Here is a 20,825-nt window from a genome sequence, read left to right on the forward strand (position 1 = left end):
GGGAGCCACCAGAGAGAGCGCAGCTGCAACTGTCACGTGACCGACCGCCGTCTCCCAGGCGCTTCCCTCCGCCCCTCGCTGGCGAGGAGCGCAGCCAATGAGAAAGGTAATTTCCCGGCCCCCGCCGGCCCGCAGTCCAGCCGGAGTGCGCCTGCGCGCCGCGGGGGGGCGGTCGGGCGGGGCTCCAGCCTGGAAGGTGCGTGCTGGGCTGGGTCCCGGAGTGAGAGCCGTGGAGAGCAGGTAATGTGCGATCTGGGGGCGCGGCGCCTCAGCCGTCCTCCTCGTGTTATCCTTCATCTGTAATGCATCTCTTCTCTGCACATCGACCTCTGTCCCTGTATGTCGCCATTCCTCCGCATGTTGCATCCTGCTTAAATCGTTACCGTTCCCCTTATGTCGCCATCATCACCCTTGACAAGATTTCGTTCGCTTTAAGCCCCCATTACCAGCACATGTTGAAGTCGCCCCACCCGTTAAGTCGTTGTCGCCGTCTCGTGTCGCCTGCACTCCTCTTTTATTGCTATCACTCTTCTCAGAAATCGTCGTCATACCTCCGTGTCACCTTCGCATGCCTCCTGTTACCATCTCCTTAAGTCGCTCTCTGGCTTCCCTTAGGTCATGCTCACCCCTTTTGTCGCCATCCCTCCTCGTCGTCACCTTTGTTCCTCTGACAGTCACTGCCCACGTCTAATGATTCTAGTTTTCCCCATGAAGAGCCACCCTGCCGTACAGTTAGTTTTTCTTCTCTTCGTGTCTCTGTCATTTCTCCAAGTCACCTCTCATGTACTCCGGGTACGAAAGCCCTTTACCCAGGGCGTGCCAGGATTCTGACTTCACCACTAAACCTCTAGGTAACCTTGACCTAATCACACCTTTGCAGTCTCAGCTTCCTCATCTGTAAAATGCACACAAGGACACCAATATCAGGGATGATTGTAAGAATTCTGCATTATTCTAGTGATATGCCCAACTTGATATGGTGATTTGGGCTAATATTATTAGCCATGTCACCCTCACCCAGTCACCTTCATCACCTCCTCATTGTCACTCTCCCCCTACCCCCAACTGCCCTCATCATTCTGGTGATGTTATCACACTTCCTGTATCCTGATGCTCATGCCACAACAGCCAACCCATGCTACCTCACATGGCAATCTCCACGCTGTCCTCACCTCTGCCACGTCACCACATCTGAGGGGGTGACCCATCAACCATCACGCACCTTGTTCGTGTAAATACATAATCCCTTTCTCTTTACCTTGTTGGATTGACTGATTAACCACCCCCAAATTGAGAGCATTTAGCCATGGCAGGAGTCCAGGAGGGCTTGGTGGGGGGACGGTTATAGGTAGCTTAGACCGAGTCCTCCCTTGACTCAGAGAATTGAGGGTACAGAGAGAGAGACAGGGCAGGGCTCACCAGACCGTCGTCAAACCTCAGCAACCCTGCATCCCCAGGGGGGGAGCTGGTATCTTAGTCCCTCAGCTTGCTCAGCATGGCCACATAGGAGAGTCATTAGCAATGTATTCCCAGGGGCTGCAACACCCCATTTCCAATCTTAGTTCTTAGTACTTAAATAGTGGCATGACCTTGGGCATGTAGCTTAAGGTCTCTGTACCTCAGTTGCTACATCTGCAACATGGGAATGAAAACACAAGTTATTCATTCAACAGATTTTTATTAAGCATGTTCTATATGCCCAGCACTGTGCTAGGCATTGGGGACACATCAGTGGACAAAACAGGCCCGGTGGAGTTTACATTCTAGCAGGGCTAAGAGACAGTGAGCAAACAGGTAAGTAGATTATGTCACATGATAGAAGAGGGGTGGGAATACAAAGATCATTGTTTTAAATAGGGCGATCAGGGGAGTTCCCATGTGGCTCAGCGGGTTGAGGATCCCGCAACTCCGATCGATGCCCTGGTGAGGGTTCGATCCCTGTCCCCAGGAACTTCTGAATACCATGGCAAAATAAAAAATAAAAATAATTAAAAAAAAAAGAGTGGTCAGGGAAGATTTTCTGAGATACACCGTTTAAACAAAGACTTGAAGGAGAGGAGAGAGTCACATGGCTGCCTGGAGGTAGAACAGCATCCTAGGCAGAGAAAATAGCAAATGCAAATGTCCCGAGATAGGAGCATTTAAGGAAGAACAGGGAGGCCATTGAGGGAGGAGAGGGGTGGGAGCTGACGTCAGAGGAGTGATGGGGGCAGATCATGGGGGGGGGGCGTGGGCCCTGGAGAAAACTGTGGCTTTACTCTGAGTGGGGCAGGAGCCAGGGGAGGATTTGGAGGCGAGGAGGGATGTGATCTGATGCGACATGAAGCAGCAGCAGCAGCTGGAGAACTTCTACCAAGGATGGATTGGCAAGAGCAGCCTGGTTGGAGGCACAGCCAGAGTCCTCTTCTTAAAGCTGCCCTCACATATCCTTTGTATTTGGAGAGAGCTGCAAGGGTCCCTCTCAAAGATTCGGACGGGGTGGGGGTGTTGGTGGAGGTTTTGAGAGGCCAGCACCACCACTGGCTTCAGCCGCTGTTGACAGGGCTGGGGAGGGAGGGAGCCACAGATCTCCAGATGTTAAACAACAGGAAAGGCAGCTGTCTACACCTGAGACCTTGAGGCAGCTTGGGCTCTAATCCTGGCCCCACCATTTCCTGGCTGTGTCCCTTTGCGCCAAGGACTTCACGTCCCTGGGTCTTTAGTTCCCTTATCTGTTAAGTGGGGCTAAAAAAACACTATTGTGGAGTTCCCTGTTGTGGCTCAGCGGGTTAAGGACCTGACTTAGTCTTTATGAGGATGCAAGTTTGATCCCTGGACTCGCTCAGTGCGTTAAGGATCCTGGTGGTGTAGGTCGCCGATGCAGCTCAGATCCCACGTTGCTGTGGCTGTGGCATAGGCCAGCAGCTGCAGCTCCGATTTGCCCCCTGGTGTGGGAACTTCCATATGCCACAGGTGTGGCCTTAAAAAAAAACCAAAAAACAACAAAACACTGTTGTGAGCCTTGAATGTAAAGTGTTTTGAGCAGTGCCTGGTTCAATAAACACAAGAAGCCCTACCCTCTCTCACATCCTACCCTTTCGCAGGCCCAGGCCTCCATCAGGGTGGCAGAACAGAGGCATCCTGCCTCATTTTGTGTTCCTGAATAAGTGTAGTCCTGGCACAGAACCGAGCTCTGGGTTCAGGTGCCCAGCCACCAAACCAACGCTGTGTGACCTGGCAGTACTTTTCCTGAGCCCTACTTCCTCATCTGAAAAACAGATAAGAATGCTTCTTTCAGAGTTCCCATTGTGGCTCGGTAGTTAACGAATCCAACCAGGAACCATGAGGTTGCGGGTTTGATCCCTGGCCTTGCTCAGTGGGTTAAGGATTCGGCGTTGCCTCGAGCTGTGGTATAGGTCGCAGACGCGGCTCGGATCCCGTGTTACTGTAGCTGTGGTGTAGGCTGGCAGCTACAGCTCCGATTAGACCCCTAGCCTGGGAACCTCCATATGCCACAGGAGCGCCCCTAGAAAAGGCAAAAAAAAAAAGAATGCTTCTTTTCCCCAGATGTGTTGCAGTATTAACTTTTGAATTGAGACGTCAGCAGTTTTCATTGTGATGTCACTGTCCTCGTCACTTGGTTTATTTTCTTCCAGGGCACACACTGTATGTTTCACTCATTCATCATTTGTCTCACTCCCTCGAAAGAATATCTTCTTTCCTAGAGATATTTTATTTTTCTGTTTTTCTGTGCCATCTCCAATTTCTAGACAGGGCTTGCCAGCCGTAGCCATTGAACAAATACTAGTTGAATGAATAGATGAATGAGTTAACCACTGGGCATCTGCCATGTACTGTCCTTGTGCTAGCTGATACACAAGGGACTCAGCAGTGACTGAGCCGGCCCTGCCCTCATGGGTCTCACAGTCCGGAGGGAGAAATAGAGCCGTCACCAGGCAGTGACAGTCTGGTGAGGTCAGGGCCAGGTTGGGAGAAGCACAAACGGGATTCAGGCTGGGATGGAGAAGCCCAGGGTACTGCCAGCGCCCCCAAAAGGATGCCTGGATCAGCCAGGGGGTCAGGGAGGGCTTCCTGGAGGAGCTGGTGCAGGCGCTGACAGAGATGAGCCACAGGAAGCAGAGAGAGAGATGCTAGGCAGGAGGAGCAGCTGTGGGCAGGTTTGGTGGTAAAATGTGTGGTTTCAATTCAAGGAACCGAAAGATATTAAATATGGCTGGGGCATTAAGGGTGGGAAGAGAATAAGCCCGAGAGGTTATTAAGGGAGATCATTCAGGGCTCTGGGAACCACAGTGAGGAGCTGAGACTTTGTCCTGTGGACTCTGGGGAGCCATAGAGAGGTTCTGAGCAGGGGAGGGACAAGTCAGACTCGGATGGAGGGGGAATCGGAAGGGTCGAGTGGAGGTTGGGAGCCGTGGGATGTGCCTGGAGTGGGGACCTGGGTGGGAGATGCCAGTTGGGGACCATGGAGGGGAGAAAAAAAGTGAAAAGGAGTGAAAAAAGCGAGGGAGAACAGTTCCTCTTTTTAGGGTCGCACCCTTGGCATATGGAGGTTTCCAGGCTAGTGTTCAAATCGGAGCTGCCGCTGCCAGCTTCCGCCACAGCCACAGCAATGCAGGATCCATGCCACATCTGTGACCTTCGCCGCAACTTGCAGCCGTGCTGGATTTTTAACCCGCTGAGCCGCAACAGGAACTCCTAGCCTAGATTTTTAAGTTCAGTTCGGAAGTATTTACCATTCATGATGGGGTGGTTTGTTTGGTTTTATTTTATTTTGCTTATTTGTTTTTCACACCAAGCATCCTCTCTCCCTAAAAGGGGCACCTCCTAGGGGTCCTTTGCAAAAAAACATTCTGCTGCTAAAAACAAGGGAGTTCATGAGGATGCAGGTTTGATCCCCTGGCCCCACTCAGTGGGTTAAAGGGTCCAACGTTGCTCTGGCTGTGCCGTAGGCCAGCAGCTGCAGCTCCGATTCCACCCCTAGCCTGGGAACTTCCATATGCTGAGGAAAAAATAAATAAATAAAATTAATAATAAAATAAATTTTAAAGTAAATAAAATTAATAATAATAAAAACAAACAAAAAGAGTGTACAGAACCAGTGCTCTGTTCTGTTTTCTGTAGACTTGACCGCAGGCAATTGATGGTTCCATCAGTGCACAATCAAGTGACAATCAGCTCCTTTAAACCCAAGAACAGGTCTGTTTTGAACCATCTGGAAAGACCTTGGTTCGTAAACATTCCCTAAGGTATGGCCTGTCCAGTGCTTCCATTAGGAACTGGCCCCACATCCTCCTTTGCACTTTCAGATGACTTGACTCAATCTTGAATGACCTTGAACTTTACCCTCAGGCTGAGGTGCCACTATCTGCACCTACCCTATTGCTCTGGGCTTGGAACTCAAGCTACTTATACCATTGTGTTTAAACCAAGTGTCACTAGATCAAGAGACATCTAAGAAAGTCATTTTTCCAAGGCTTCTATGCTGCTGCTATCTCTTCGGTTTTCAATCAACATTTATCGAGCAGTCCCAGAGTGCCAGGCCCTGAGGGGGAGAGGAATAAATCAGAGCCTTAGCTTTTCAGGGGACACTTATAAGTTTGTCTGTGAGACATGGGTGTGTCCAGGCATCTCACCAGCCAACTTGTAGCAGTGGCTTCCTGTGCTACCTGCCTGCCATGGACCGTTTGATTGACTCTTCCCAACAAATGTGACATTGGTATATTAGTCTCCCCCATTGCTCTGAGAATGACAATGAGGCTCAGAGGAGCTCCCGTTGTGGCACAGTGGGTTAAGAACCTGACTAGTATCCACGAGGGTATGGGTTCAATCACTGGCCTCCCTGAGTGGGTTAAGGATCTGGCATTGCCACGAGCTACAGCATAGGTCATGGATGTGGCTCAGATCTAGTATTGCTGGAGATATGGGAACCTCCATGTGCCACAGGTGTGGCCCTAAAAAAAGGACAAAAAGAAAAAGAGGCTCAGAGAAGGACGCCTCTTCTCCCTTTCACACACACAGCTGAGATCCGAACCCGGGGCTTTGGGACTGCGAGACTCACCCCCTTAAACCAATCAGCGATCCACTGGCTACCAGTCCCCAGATGAATATAAGATCCCCATTTTATGGATGAGGTCAGCAGGGCTCAGAGAAAGAAAGCCCTGTGCCTGATGTCAGTGATAGAGGTGGGATTTGAACTCTGGATCCTCCATTCCAAAGCACTGCTATAGAAGAGGGATCGAATCTGCCACCCCACCTTCCCCAGGGGTAGGGTGTTCAGGGAGCTGTGACCCAACACGTGTCTCAAAAGCCCAGTGGGTTTTGCTTCCTCCTCTGTGGGCTGTGGTGTCACACCCCAAGTCACACAGGGCCCAAGCCAAGGGGACAGTGAGGTATTCGGAGGTGGAGGTGTACCAGCGAGGAAGCAGGGCGTGGGACCAGCCTGGACATGGCACCAGAGCCCCAGGGTGGGTTCTAGGTTCCTGAGAACTGAGGTGAGCTGAGAAGGCCAGCACCCACCAGCCTGGCTCTGTAAGCCCTGCTGCCCAAGGCCCGCTTCCGATTCACCATCCCCGGCTTCCTCTCAGGATCTGGGGGTCGGGGCTGCTCAATATTTCTCCACCTGGGCCCACAGTCCTTTTTTGGAGACCGGGGATGTGGGGGAAAGGGCCCCCCAGCCAGGAGCATGAGCCTCATAATTTAACTTCTATGGAAGTCTTATGTGCATTTTTTGAAATAGTAAGTAGAAATTCCCATTGTGGCTCAGCAGTAGGGAACCCGACTAGCTTCCATGAGAACCTGGGTTCAAACCCTGGCCTCACCCAGTAGGTTAAGGATCCCACATGGCGTGAGCTGTGGTGTAGGTTGCAGACTCGGCTCAGATCCTATGTTGCTGTGGCTGTGGTGTAGGCCAGGCAGCTACAGCTCCGATTTGACCCCTGGCCTGGGAACCTCCATGTGCCACAGGTGCGGCCCTAAAAAGACAAAAAATAAAAATAATAAAGACCCATAATAAAAAGCAACTGTCTTGCCTGGGCGAGCGAGGAAGGGTGGGGAGGGCTCGGGTAGAGGGAATCGTGCCTCTTCTTCTTGGCTCTTGGAACCCTGAACACAATCACAGGTATGGAGAACCTCCTGTGTGCCCATTCTATATGCCTGATATGTATTAAGGCCTTTAGTTCAAAGGAGCCCTTTGGATGGATTTTAGACATCTCAAATATTATATGTTCAAAACCACCCACATAGAGTTCCCTGGTGGCTCAGCATTGTCACTTCTGTGGCCCAGGTGGCTGCTGTGGCAGTTTTTTTTTTTTTAATTTTTTAAAATTATGGTTGATTTACAGTGTTCTGTCCATTTCTGCTGTACAGCAAAGTGACCCAGTTGTACATATATATACACTTTTTTCTCTCATTATTATCCTCTATCATATTCTGTCACAAGTGATTGGATATAATTCGCTGTGTTGTACGGCAGGACCTCATCGCTTATCCTGTGGCCCAGTCTCGATCCCAGGTCTGGAAACTCCTGCATGCTGCTGGCCACACACACATACACACACTTTTTTTTTTTTCTTTTTTGGCCATCCTGTAGCATACGGAGTTCCCAGTCTGGGAATTGAACCTGTATCCCTGCTGCTGCAGAGGCACCGTCGTTCCCATTGCATCATCGTGGGGACTCCCCACATATTTATCTTTTTAAAAACTTATTACTGCTCTTTCCCCCAAATTTGCTCCTTCTCAGTGTACCCCAAATCAGCTATTGGTATCTCCATCCTTGCTATTGCTCAGGCCAAAAACTTTGGAGTAATCCTGGACTCTTTTTTTTTTTTTTTTTGGTCGCCACAAGTCGTATGGAGTTCCCAGGCCAGGCCAGAGATCAGATCCAAGCCACAGTTGTGACCTACACTGCAGCTGTGGCACACCAGACCCTTAACCCACTGTGCCAGACGGGGGGGTCAAACCTGTGTCTCGGCTCTCCAGAGATGCCGCAGATCCCATTGTGCCACAGTGGGAACTCCCACTGTGGACTCCTTTCTTCTTCGGGAATCCATGTCTAGTCTATGTAGAAGTCCCATCAGCCCCACCTTCAAGTTGTACCCAGACTCTGTGTACCCTTGGCCATTGGCTTCCCCCTCCCCCCATAGTCCTGTCCATCCTGTCTCCCCCCTGGGCTCACTGCTCACCCCCCCCACACACACATACACACACCCCACGCTGCAGTCTCTTCCCCACAGAGCCAGGGGGAGCCTGCAAACACTTGTGTTAGCTTCCTGGGTTGCTGTAACACATTACAACAAACGGAGAGGCTTAAAACAACTATTTCCTCACAGTTGTGGAGGCCAGAAGTCCAAAATCAAGGTGTCACAGGGCCATGCTTCCTCCCAAAGCTCCAGGGGAGATGCCCCCTGCTCCTCGAGCTGTACTTGGGTTTGCAGCCCCTCACTCCACTCTCTGCTTCCCAGATCCTGTGATCTTCTGTCTCTTAGAGACACTTGCTCTTGGATTTGGGACCCATCTGCATAATGCAGGATAATCTCATTTCCAAGTCACTGATCTAATGACATCTGTAAAGACCCTTTTTCCAAATAAGGTCACATTCACAAGTTCCTGGAGTGATGACCACATCTGGCATAGTTGTTTTTTTTTTTTTTTTTTTTTTTTAGGGCCCGCACCACAGCATATGGAGGTTCCCAGGCCAGGGATCAAATTGGAGCTACAGCCGCCGGCCACAGCCACACAGGATCCAAGCTACGTCTGCAACCACACCACAGCTCACAGCAACATCGGATCCTTAACCCACTGATCAAGGTCGGGGTTCGAACCCACAACTTCAGGGTTCCTAGTCGGATTCGTTTCCGCTGCACCACAACGGGAACTCCTGACATAGATTTTTGAGGCCACTATTCAACCCAGTACAACCCTCTAAAGCAGATCACTCTCTCTCCTTTGCTCAGAGGCCCCATCCTGTGTGATCTGGTTCTGTCACCTTTCTGACTCACCCCCCCACCTGGCCATTCCACTGCAGATGCCTGTGTTCTTGCTCTTCCCTATCCACACAGGCACACTTCTGCCACAGGGCCTTTGCACTGGCTGTTCCCTCTTCTTAGACCACTCTTCCCTGAGACATTCGTTGGCTCCCCTCCTTGAAGTCTTTTTCCTCAGGTATCCCTTTCTCAGTGAGGCCTTCCATGGCCTCATTTAAAATTGCAGGAGGTCCCTTGTGGCGCAGTGGGTGTACCATCTGGTGTTGTCACTGCAGCAGCTCAGGTCACTGCTATGGTGTGAGTTAGATCCCTGGCCGGGGAACTTCCCCATGCCAGTGATGAGGCCAAAAAAAGGGAATAGAATTGCAGACAGTCCCAGCCCCACACCCGCCCCCATCCTTCCCTGAGTCTTCATAGCATTTATTACTTTCTAACATATAATTTACTATTTATTTGTGGGTGAGCTTTTTTTTTTCCTTTGTAGGGCCGCACCTGCAACATATGAAAGTTTCCAGTCTAGGGGTCAAATCGGAGCTGGAGCCTCCAGCCACAGCAGCGCTAGACCTGAGCCTCATCTGCGACCTACACCACAGCTCACAGCAACACCGGATCCTTAACCCGCTGTGCGAGGCCAGGGATCAAGCCCACACCCTCACAGACACAGGTTGGGTTCGTTTCTGCAGAGCCACAGCAGAAACTGGCAGATAATGGTTTTGGTGTGTCTTTCCTCATGTCTGTTTTGTTCACAGTGATACCTCCAGTGCCTAAAACAATACCTGGTGCACAAGTACTCGGTAATGTGTGCAAAGAAGTTCCCGCGTGGTGCAGCAGGATAACAAACCAGCATTGCTGCAGCTGTGGCTCAGGTCCCAACTGCAGTTGGGGTTCAGTCCCTGGCCTGAGGAACTTCCACCTGCTGTGGGTGCAGCCAATAAATAAATAAATGAATGTGTGCAAAATTAATGAACAGCTTTATGTAAAGGAGGTACTATTGTTACCATGCCCATTTTGCAGATGAAGAGACTAAGGCCCAGATGTGTTGTCACTTCTCAGAAGTCAGTCACGTACACACTGAGGCTCATTAAAAAATCAGGCATCTGGGAGTTCCGCTCATGGCTCAGTGGTTACCGAATCCGACTAGCATCCATGAGGGTATGGGTTCGATCCCTGGCTTAGCTCAGTGGGCTAAGGATCTGGTGTTGCTGTGAGCTGTGGTGTAGGTCACAGATGTGGCTCAGATCCGGTGTTGCTGTGGCTGTGGCGTAGGCCAGCAGCTACAGCTCCCATTGGACCCCTAGCCTGGGAATCTCTATATGCCGCAGGTGTGGCCCTAAAAGATGGGGAAAAACTCAGGCATCTGGCTCTGGAAGCCACAGTGATGACTGCTAACAGAAGTAAAATTAAGGAGTTCTTGTTGTGGTTCAGAGGGTTACGAACCCTACTAGTGAGGATGCGGTTTCGATCCCTGGCCTCACTCAGTGGGTTGAGGATCCAGCATTGCCCTGAGCTGCAGTGTTGGTCACAGACCAGGCTCAGATCTAGCATTGCTGTGGCTGTGGCATAAGCTGGTGCCTGCAGCTCCATTTGACCACCTAGCCTGGGAACCTCCACATGGGGCCCTAAAAAATTAAAAGTAAATAAGTAAACAAAATAAAACTTTTCTCACCAAAGCCTTACAAACAAACGGCAAACCTGTTTCCTGCCCTCAGGCCTCCCCTCCCCCACCCTCCAAACCTGCGGTCAGCCACATCTAAGACTGTTATCTTGTGCCTCTCTGGGTGACCTCTGGAGCCGGTAGTCTTGCTCTGTTGCCATTTCTTGCTGGACCCATCCCCATTTGACTGGCTCCCTGCAGTGAGAGGAGGGGATCTAGCTGTGCCCTTCTGCCCTTGCCAATCTTGGACTGGACTTTGGGGGGAAGGGGTTTCCAGATTATTCTTTCTGATCTAGGCTGGATATTGCGCTGAGGGGACAACCCAGCTCCCTTGTGGATTTTTCTTCTCCTTGCCTTCTCTTTTGAAATCACATTCATGCATGCGCATGAATTTTTTAGAAACGTAGCTAAATCTGGGAACCTGTGTTCACTTTATAATTTTTTTTAACTCTTACAGAGATGTTTTCCCTTCTGTAAGTCGCTCATATTTCGCAATTTTAAAAAGAGAAAATAGGCGTACAATAAAAAGCAATCCAGACCCACCCCCAAATCCCGCTGTCAAGGCAACCACTTCTGACGCTGCAGCTTCTCTCAACAATATTTTCTGCATTTGTCTGTTAACTTCCTGCCTGGGTGTGGGGAAGGGGGTCCTGCCTGTCTTTCATTGAGAAAGGTGGGCGAGGAGCGGTCTTATAATTTATTTCTCCAGCTGTAGCTTTAAAGCCTGCTTCGGAGATTTTAGATTTTAGATCAGAGCCTGGATTTAAGAAACAAAATTTTTTAAATCCCTATGAAAATATCAGTTGCCTTTTTTTTTTCTTTTTTAGTCAAATACTGACTGCAATCCAAACAGACTCCCATCGAAAACTCATCATCTTCCCCCACCTCGCTCTCCCCCTCCCATAGCGTGGGCTGTGTATTCTAAGCTGATTTTGTTCACTGCATCTCTGAGTCATGTTATTCAGCCTTAATCATTCGGAAGTTTTTTGATCATTAATTTTATTCATGTATTTATTTTTGACTAGGTAATACATGTCCATGGTACAAATATTCACAAGGTTCGTAGACAAGAGATGTGGGGTTCTTTTCTCTCATTCCCTGTGGGCTCCCTTTCCCACACGGGGGCTCTAGGATGGAGTATAGCAAAGACGATCGCTCTGCCATGTACTCTCCCCCTACCCAGCCCAGGTTGGCTGGACCGTATCTGGGGGGCCGGACCCCCCTTCTCCCTGCAGTGAGCCTGGACCTGCGTGCTCACTGCGCAAACTCCCTGCTGCAATGGGCGGGGCCTCCTCGAGCCGAGCCCCGCCCCCCCTTCCTCCCGCCCCTGCTCAGCCTGTTGGGGCAGAAGCTGGGGCCCCGTGGAGGTAGCAGCTGCCGCCTGCGGAGTAACACCGAGGCCCCGCTGGGGTAGGAGAGGGGAGGATGGTTGGGGGGGATGGGCTGGCGGGGAGGCCCTGAGGGTCCTGGGCTCCCGCCTGAGCTGTCTGGTGGGTACCTGAGCGTGAGGGCAAAGGAGCCACCTGGAAAATGACTTCTGGGTAATCCCAGGGCTGGGAAAAGCCAGGCACAAAGATTTGGGGCTCTGCTGACCCCATCCGGAGCTGTCATTTGGGGAATGTATAGGTTAGAGCTCAGAGAAGGGAAGGTGCTAATGGGGATTAGCGCGGGCGCTGATGCGGGGCAGCATGGGCACCCAGGGGGGTATTTGGGGGCACCATAGAGGGAAGGGACAGCAGAGACGTTTGACCATGAGGGATTTCGAAATCCCTGCTGACCAGCAGTCAGCTTCCTCCTTTAGGGGTGGCGGGCAGAGTGCCAGTGGCCCCCGTGATCACAGACAAGGCAACCCAGTGAGTCCCGTGAGCTTGAGACTGATCTGTGTTCTATGATGTCCCCCCAAAACTAGAATACCCCTCCCAGCGCCCGATTTTGTTTCCCGCAGTTTGGAGACCCTGACACACCCACTTTCCCGCCTGGGATCTGCGTATCCCCTGGCTGCCTAGCAAGATGAAGCCTAAACTGATGTACCAGGAGGTAGGTGGAGGGGGGACCCAGTGGGGAGGGGCTAGGCCCAGCAGAGGTTGGGGGCCCTGCTGAGCTGCCCTGTCACCCCCCCACCATCCCCCCATCCCCCCAGCTGAAGGTGCCTGCTGAGGAGCCTGCCAATGAACTGCCCATGAATGAGATCGAGGCATGGAAGGCTGCAGAAAAGGTAGGAGCCCATCTCCACCCTCTGTCTCAGACAGGGGCTGGGCTGTCCCCCTTGGGCTGGCTGATCTCCTCCTCCTCCTCCCCACAGAAAGCCCGTTGGGTCCTGCTGGTCCTCATCCTGGCGGTTGTGGGCTTCGGTGCCCTGATGACTCAGCTGTTTCTATGGGAATACGGCGACTTGCATCTCTTTGGGCCCAACCAGCGCCCAGCCCCCTGCTATGACCCTTGCGAGTAAGTGGGGGGGGGACGGTCCTCAGAAGGTGGTGGGGGGGCCCTGCCAGGCCAGGGACACTTCAACACATACCCAGTGATTGAGACAGTGAGGTGATCACAGACTCACAAATGAACGTCACAGGTTCCTCTCTCCATGCCCACCCTCTTTCCCCCACACTGTTGCCATGGCAGCCACAGCATCATCTTCTATCAGTCTGTGAACAGAGAGGTGCACACAGACACACATGGCATCTTCCATCCACATCTGTGGACAGACAGACAGACAGACAGACACACACACACACACACACACACACAGATATCCACCTCCACATCCTTACTTTCATACCTGTAGAGAGATGCAGGCACAGAGTCATGAGTACAGGCACACACTCCCACACACACCCAGTCTTCCGCCCTCTCTGGGCAGACAAGTGAGCCCTCACATTCCAGCCCCTTATGGCTGATTCTGCCTCCCCTGCTCCCCCAGAGCAGTGCTGGTGGAGAGCATTCCCGAGGGCCTGGACTTCCCCAATGCCTCCACGGGCAACCCCTCCACCAGCCAGGCCTGGCTGGGCCTGCTTGCCGGTGCCCACAGCAGCCTGGACATCGCCTCCTTCTACTGGACCCTCACCAACAACGACACCCGCACTCAGGAGCCCTCTGCTCAGCAGGTACCTGGGCGGTGGGAGGCCCGAGGGGAGGGAAAGGGGTTCCCCAGCGGCCCGGGAGGCAGGGGAGCAGGGCTCACACCGCAGGCTGGACTCGGGTGTTTGGAAGCAGCTGTCTTCACACAGCTTTCTGGACCGGGGGCATTTTGTCATGGTCATCGGGAGGCCTCTGAATGTCAGGGTGTGGGTTTGGTTACGGGGGATTAGGCTGACAGATGTCGCTTGCCCCCAAGCTGCCCCAACCCTGTCACACAAAGAAAAGAAAGCGCGGAGTGAGCACCAGCCCAGCCTTCAGCCAGGCTGCCACCTGCCAACTGTGTGACCCAACTGGGTCCCCTCTCCTCTCAGCCTTCAGTTTCCTCATCTGTAGAATGGGGCCAGTATCTAGCAGCCACCTGCTGTGAGAATGAAACAGGCTAAACCCCGCCAATTACAGCACAGTGCCTGACAGAGTCAGCCCTTTATAAGCGTTCGCTATTATATCCCCGGGAGAGTGTGCAGACATGTTAAAACACATAAAACTTAAAGAGGTGGAAAGGAAAAGCCTAGATGGATAAGCCCTTCATGGAAAGACACAGTGAATCTGTCCCCTTTTCTTGCTGCCTCTCTTTATCAGAAGGAGGCCTAAAAGTTATTAAAATTGTGGGGTTCATTAAGCACTGCTTGGAAAAATATACACTAGTTTAAAAAGGGTAGAAGCTGACACGCTCTGCTGGTTCCTGCTGGAGTGGTTCCAAGCACCAAGTGCAGACTTAGGAGGCAGACGGGGTGGGTTCAAATCCCTCTTCACCGGTTATTTCTTCGATGCTCAGTTTGCTCATCTTCAGCTTGGGATACCCTGGGACCTGCCTCATCCATGAGAGCAGTGAGAATTCAGTGTGTTCAGAGGTAAAAGGGGCTTAGAGGGGGCCCCGCTCACAGGACAAACCAGGGAGTCTGGCTGTTACTAGTGCCGAGGGTGGCATCATCACGCCTCACCCAAACCTTCCCAGACCCCAGCCTGCACTCTGCCCCCAGCATCCTGTAAGGTGCCCAGAGGCCCCTGAGGTGCCTGGCGTTGTCACAAGTCAGGATCTTGGAAAAGTCCTGTCAAAGGCAGGAGTGGTAGGGAGGCCCTAGCAGGGCTCAGAGAAGTCAGTTGTTAAAACAGAGAAAGAAGGAGTTCCCACCGAGGCACACCAGGATCCACGGAGGGTCTGCAGCGCTGGGATGCAGGTTCAATTCCTGGCCCGGCACAGCGGGTTAAGGATCCAGCGTTGTAGCAGCATTGCAGCAGCTGCCGCTCATTCTGCAGGGCAGCCAAAAAAAAGAGAGAAAATAAAAGATAAAGGTGTTTTCCTCGTGGCTCGGCAGAAACAAATCTGACTAGGACCCATGAGGATGAAGGTTCGATCCCTGGCCTCACTCAGTGGGTTAAGGATCCGGCATTGCCGTGAGCTGTGGTGTAGGTCACAGACGCGGATTGGATCTGGCGTTGCTGAGGCTGTGGTGTAGGCCTGCAGCTGAGGCTCCGATTGGACCCCCAGCCTGGAAACCTCCATATGACATGGGGGCAGCTCTAAAAGAAAAAGATAAAGAAAGGGTTTAATATTTTAGCCTATGCAAGCCTTCCCTGAGTGCACTGGCTAATGAAATAAGACAAACAACTCATGGGGGTGCCATGTGGGGTTGGAGAGCTGACTGGTCCAGCCCCTCAGAGGCTCTCCCCTCCTCCCAGGGCGAGGAGGTCCTCCGGCAGCTCCAGACCCTGGCTCCCCGAGGTGTGAAGGTCCGAATTGCCGTGAGCAAGCCCAATGGGCCCCAGCCCCAGGCGGACCTGCAGGCTCTGCTGCAGAGTGGTGAGCACAGGGCGGCTGGGGGTGGGCTGGGCCTGGGGCTGCCCAAGCCTGCCCCTGACCCCCGCCCCTGCCCGTCCAGGTGCCCAGGTCCGCATGGTGGACATGCAGAAGCTGACCCATGGCGTCCTGCACACCAAGTTCTGGGTGGTGGACCAGACCCACTTCTACATCGGCAGCGCCAACATGGACTGGCGCTCCCTGACCCAGGTCTGCCGGCTCCCTGCCCCACAGGGCACCCAGACTCCAGCTGTACCCCCACTTGAACCCCAGAGTCCTCTCTTCCAGTCTCTGCAATGGCTTCCTTCCTGCCTCCTCCAGGCCTCCTTCAGGGTCCCCAAATCCAGCCCTCCTCCACCCTCCCCTTGCTCACGGGAGCCCCTCTCTTCCCTGATGGCAGCCGCCAGCCCCGCTATGGGGCATTCTAGGCAGCGTCCATCCATTTCACCTTTGTTACTCACTCTCTCTGCCTTCTCTAAGCCCAGCCCCGTTCTGCTGCTGGGAACATGTTGGTAACAGATGGACCTCCTGGGTCCAGTGCAGAGATGGGTCTGTCACCAGGCAGTATCAGCTCAGGAGGGTCAAGGCTGAGATGGGGGGGCAGTGCACATAGAGGGGTCAGGACCAGGATGGGAGACCCAGCCTGGGGTATCAAGGAACGTTTCCCAGAGGAGGGGACAGCTAATCTGATACCTAGAGGACCTGCAGAAATGAGCAGCATGAGACAGAGAAGGGGTACATCTTAGGCAACAATCATTTGCTCAACAAATATTTCCCAAGCCCCTAATCTCACCAGCTCTGCGAGGAGATGCTGAAAATACAGCCACGGCTGAGACATCCCCAGGGCCTGTCCTCCCAGTCCCGTGGGGAGACGGGTTTGTCACCCGACAGAGTGATAAAGGAAGCCCTCCTGAGAGCCTCAAAGAATGCCTGGCACAGGCTGGGCAGGCAAGGCAGGCTTCCTGGAGGAGGAAACTCTCAGCTGAGACCTAAGATTGAGTAGGAGTTCCGCAGAGGGTCGAAGCCACAGCCTATGCAGACGTTCAAACCTGGAGCTTTGGAATAACTGAATGATGTTCACCAAGACTTAAGATTTTAGTCTTGACCCAAGATCATGTCCATCCCAGGACTTTGGCTGGGAGAAGCAGGGGGCCAAGGGGCAGAGAGAGGGGGAGTAGAATGGCAAAAGGCAGGAAAGAAGACTTGGGGGCCGGGGAGGGGCTGCAGGCACCTCCGCCAGCCCCGGGCTGAGCACCGCGCCCCCTCTGGCAGGTCAAGGAGCTGGGCGTGGTCATGTACAACTGCAGCTGCCTGGCTCGAGACCTGACCAAGATCTTCGAGGCCTACTGGTACCTGGGCCAGGCGGGCAGCTCCATCCCATCAACCTGGCCCCGGCCCTATGACACCCGCTACAATCAAGAGACACCGATGGAAATCTGCCTCAATGGAACCCCTGCTCTGGCCTACCTGGCAGTGAGTCCGAGGGAAGAGGGGCTGTCACATCCTGGCCACAGAGCCTCACTCTGGGCCTCCATCTAGCCCTGCCCGGTGACTTGGTGGGGATGGGGGCTCCGGACCACTAGTTGTCGCTCCTGCTCACTCAGGGGCCTGGGCTATGTCCCAGCCTCCTTACGTTTTAGTTTTCTCTGGGCAGTAAGTGTCATAATATTTATAACCTCTTAGGGCTAATGAGGGGGCATGACTGGGTCCCTGCAGGCAGAGCCCTTGCTGTAGCTGTCTAGTTATAGCCCCAAGTTGTTTGGGGTTTTTTTGGTCACACCCTTGGCAAATGGAAGTTCCCAGGCCAGGGATCAAATCCGAAAACTGCAACTACAGCCTATGCCCCTGCTGCTGCAATGCCGATCCTTAACCCACTGCCCTGGGCTGGGGCTCGAACCCACAACTCAGCAGCAACACGAGCCACAGCAGTTACCACACCAGATCCTTAACCTACTGTACCACCAGGAAACTCCTGCATGTTGCATTTTTGAACAGTTAAAATGAAATGGGGAGTTCCTGCTGTGGTACAATGGGATGGGCAGCATCTCTGTAGCACCAGGACATAGATTCGATCCCTAGCCTGGCACAGCGGGTTAAAGGATCTGGTGTTGCCACAACGCCAACATAGATCAACTGCAGCTTGGATCTGACCCCTGGCCTGGGAGCTCCACATGCTGTGGGGCAGCCAAAAAAGAAAAAAAGAAACAAGAGAAAAGAAACACGGCTAGAACTTCAGTTCCTCAGTCCCAGGAACCATGTTTCAAGGGCACCTTAGCCACATATAGTGAGTGGAGACCAGGCTGGATGGTGCAGATAGCATTTCCTTCACTGTGGAAAGTCCTGTTGGACAGCACTGACTGGCACCTGTGGCGCTCTGGACAAGGCACTGCTGGTTTTAGCTATTGGTGTGGGGGGTGGCCACCCTGGGTCCCCTTCTGTCCTCTGAGCAAGTCACCTGGCCAAGCTCAGCATCGTCACGGAGGGTGGCCTCACTAATGCCTGGACGGAGGGACAGCATTCCCTGGAGCCCTTTGCCCCAGCGGCCGCCCGCAGGGGATCCAAGTTTCCCCTGTTACCACTTCCGCTCTTAGAGCTTGAGTCTGCTCCTCTGTCATGAGGATGGAGGGAGCTGGGGGAAGGGCCTGGGCTGGGGGAGCACATGAGGGGTGCACCTTGATTCTGTGTGCCATGTGCAGTGAAGCCCAAGAATTTGCATTGCTATTCTTTTCTTTTTTGTCTTTATAGGGCTACACCTGCAGCATACGGAGGTTCCCAGGCTAGGGGTCTAATGGGAGCTGTAGCCGCCAGCCTATACCACAACCACAGCAATGCAGAATCCAAGCCACGTCTGTGACCTACACCACAACTCACGACAACGCCAGATCCTTAACCCACTGAGTGAGACCAGGGATCAAACCTGCGTCCTCGTGGATGCTAGTCAGGTTTGGTAACTGCTGAGGCCATGACGGGAACTCCAAGCATCTGCATTTCTAACAAGTTCCCAGGTGATGCTGTGGCTGTCTACCTAGGGACCTCATGTCAAGAACCCCTGGGTCAGAGCATAAGTTCTGAACCCAGGCAGCCTAAGTTCAAATCCAGGCTGTGTTTATCAGCTGTGTGACCTTAGGCAAATCACTTACCCTCTCTGAGCCTCCGTCTGCTCACCTGCAAAGTGGACTTGGTATTTATCCCTCCCTTTTACGGAGACTGAGCTTTCGGTGAGACCCGCAGGACCTGGCTCATGATGAGCTGTCTATAGCTGGGGTCCACTCTGAAAGTCACATGTCCTGACTGTCCCCTCGTCCCCCCCAGAGCGCGCCCCCACCACTGTGTCCGAGTGGCCGCACTCCAGACCTCAAGGCCCTGCTCAACGTGGTGGACAACGCCCGGAGTTTCATCTACATTGCGGTCATGAACTACCTGCCCACCATGGAGTTCTCCCACCCGCGCAGGTACTGCCGGGCGCGTGCCCGGGGCTCGGGGCAGGAAGTCCCCATGGGTGGGAAGGAGAGGGAGGGATGGGCCCAGAAAGCAGGCAGGGGGCCAAGGCCAGGGGACAGATGGCGGGGAAGCCATGTGAGAAGCAGAGGAGACACGCCAGGGTGGGTGAGTGCGGATGCTTGGGAAAGGGAAGAGGGGTTTGAAAAAAGGATGAGAATCCGGGGTGGGGGGTGGAGACGGGGGACTGGAGGCTTAAGGCAGAGGATGCAGGATGTGGGGTGTCTGGAGGTAGGCAGGGAGTACGGGCTGGTTACGGGATGAGGGGCTTGGGAGACGGGACTAAGAGTATGCAGTTTGGGGGCGGCAGGGTTGGGGTTTGGGGTCTGGGATAGGAAGCGGGGTGCTTGGGCTCCAGGGGCTCAGAGCAGGTGGTCTGGGGGCGGCAGACAAGATGACAGGAAGGTTGGGTTTGTGGGGGATCGGGACTGGGAGCCAGAGATGGGGTGGGCTTGGGGCTTGGGGGTTCTGGGAAGCTGAGGCGGGGCCCAGGCCTGGCTCCCAGGGAAGCCCCCATGCCCTGCACCGCCTCCCTCAGGTTCTGGCCGGCCATCGACGACGGGCTGCGGCGGGCTGCCTACGAGCGGGGTGTCAGGGTGCGCCTGCTGGTCAGCTGCTGGGGACACTCCGACCCATCTATGCGGGCCTTCCTGCTCTCCCTGGGTGCCCTGCGGGACAACCATACCCACTCTGACATCCAGGTGGTAAGCGCCCACCCCTCAGCCCCTGTGCAGGGCAGGACGGGGGCACGGCTCTCGTGGGGCTCCCCTGTCATCGGACAGCGATGGACTATCCAGAACGGGCCTTGATGGGGAGACCACGGGTCAGGGTCAAGATCAAGGGCACAGGCAGAGGGGTCAGGGCCGGGATAGGGAAGCTCAGAGGAAGTGCCTGCCGCAGACTGAGGGGTCATGGAATACGAGTGCCCACTCCTCTGGGCCCTGTTCTGGCCCCCAGGGCCTGTGGGAAGCAGCTTGGTTCCCCACCCCACCCCACACCCCGGGGCCTCGCTAAGCCCTCCTGTATCCCCCCCTCCCTCTCAGAAACTCTTCGTGGTCCCTGCGGACGAGGCCCAGGCCCGAATCCCTTACTCCCGTGTCAACCACAACAAATACATGGTGACTGAACGTGCCACCTACATTGGTGAGTGTCCCGGGCACTGCTGGGGAGGGTGGACGGGGGTCCAGGCCCCACCATGGGCCCTGACGCTCTGGACTCCCCGCCCTTTAGGAACCTCCAACTGGTCTGGCAGCTACTTTACTGAGACGGCAGGCACCTCGCTGCTGGTGACGCAGAATGGGCGGGGTGGCCTGCGGAGCCAGCTAGAGGCCGTCTTTCTGAGGGACTGGGACTCCCCTTACAGCCATGACCTCGACACCCCTGCCGACAGCGTGGGCAACGCCTGTCGCTTGCTCTGAGGCCCGGTCCAGCGGACAGGCCGCGCCCGTGAGGCCCCCCACAGGTGTTCTGGGTCTCGGTCCCTGTCCCCATGCCCCCCGCTTCTGTCTGCCTCATTGCAGCTCCAACAGGCTCCTTCCCGCTCTCCCACCTCTACCTCCGCCCCCACTGGCCTGACGCTGTGGCCCCAAGAGGGCCCAGCTGAGCTGGGGGAGGGGTCAGCCCCCAAAGAAGTGGGGGTGCATGCTGGACCCGGCCCCCTGGCCCACCCCACTTTCCAGGGCAAAGAGGGCCCAAGGTCATAAGAAGTAAATAACTTGTCTGTACAGCCTGGGCCTGACTGAGTGTGTGAGGGGCGAGG

General features: G+C 54.0%; 1 protein-coding gene across 3 annotated transcripts; it reads left to right on the plus strand.

Moving 5' to 3' along the window:
- The first annotated feature begins 136 nt into the window (after positions 1 to 136).
- On the plus strand, positions 137 to 20,790 carry PLD3 (phospholipase D family member 3). Of its 3 annotated transcripts, XM_047794338.1 has the most exons (13): positions 137 to 240; positions 11,661 to 11,693; positions 12,581 to 12,672; positions 12,776 to 12,850; positions 12,938 to 13,080; positions 13,553 to 13,736; positions 15,451 to 15,571; positions 15,651 to 15,778; positions 16,841 to 17,041; positions 18,881 to 19,020; positions 19,605 to 19,770; positions 20,110 to 20,209; positions 20,297 to 20,790. In XM_047794338.1, exons 3-13 carry the CDS (start codon positions 12,646 to 12,648, stop codon positions 20,482 to 20,484), a joined length of 1,473 nt encoding a protein of 490 aa, XP_047650294.1. In that variant the 5' UTR covers positions 137 to 240; positions 11,661 to 11,693; positions 12,581 to 12,645; the 3' UTR covers positions 20,485 to 20,790. The 3 variants fall into 3 exon arrangements, with proteins under 3 accessions (XP_047650294.1, XP_047650295.1, XP_047650293.1); XM_047794339.1 differs by lacking the exon at positions 11,661 to 11,693 and having other exon boundaries at positions 156 to 240; XM_047794337.1 differs by lacking the exons at positions 137 to 240; positions 11,661 to 11,693 and adding an exon at positions 11,823 to 12,045.
- Positions 20,791 to 20,825: the final 35 nt, after the last annotated feature.

The sequence above is a fragment of the Phacochoerus africanus genome, chromosome 8, assembly GCF_016906955.1.
Source record: "Phacochoerus africanus isolate WHEZ1 chromosome 8, ROS_Pafr_v1, whole genome shotgun sequence".
NCBI classification, from domain to species: Eukaryota; Metazoa; Chordata; class Mammalia; order Artiodactyla; family Suidae; genus Phacochoerus; species Phacochoerus africanus.

Excerpts from the sequence above, each read along its gene's own strand:
- PLD3 (XM_047794338.1), top strand. The coding sequence starts at position 12,646 with ATGAAGCCTAAACTGATGTACCAGGAG. Across the intron at positions 12,673-12,775 it reads CTAAACTGATGTACCAGGAG|CTGAAGGTGCCTGCTGAGGA; the intron begins GTAGGTGGAGGG and ends CCATCCCCCCAG. Across the intron at positions 20,210-20,296 it reads TGAACGTGCCACCTACATTG|GAACCTCCAACTGGTCTGGC; the intron begins GTGAGTGTCCCG and ends CCCGCCCTTTAG.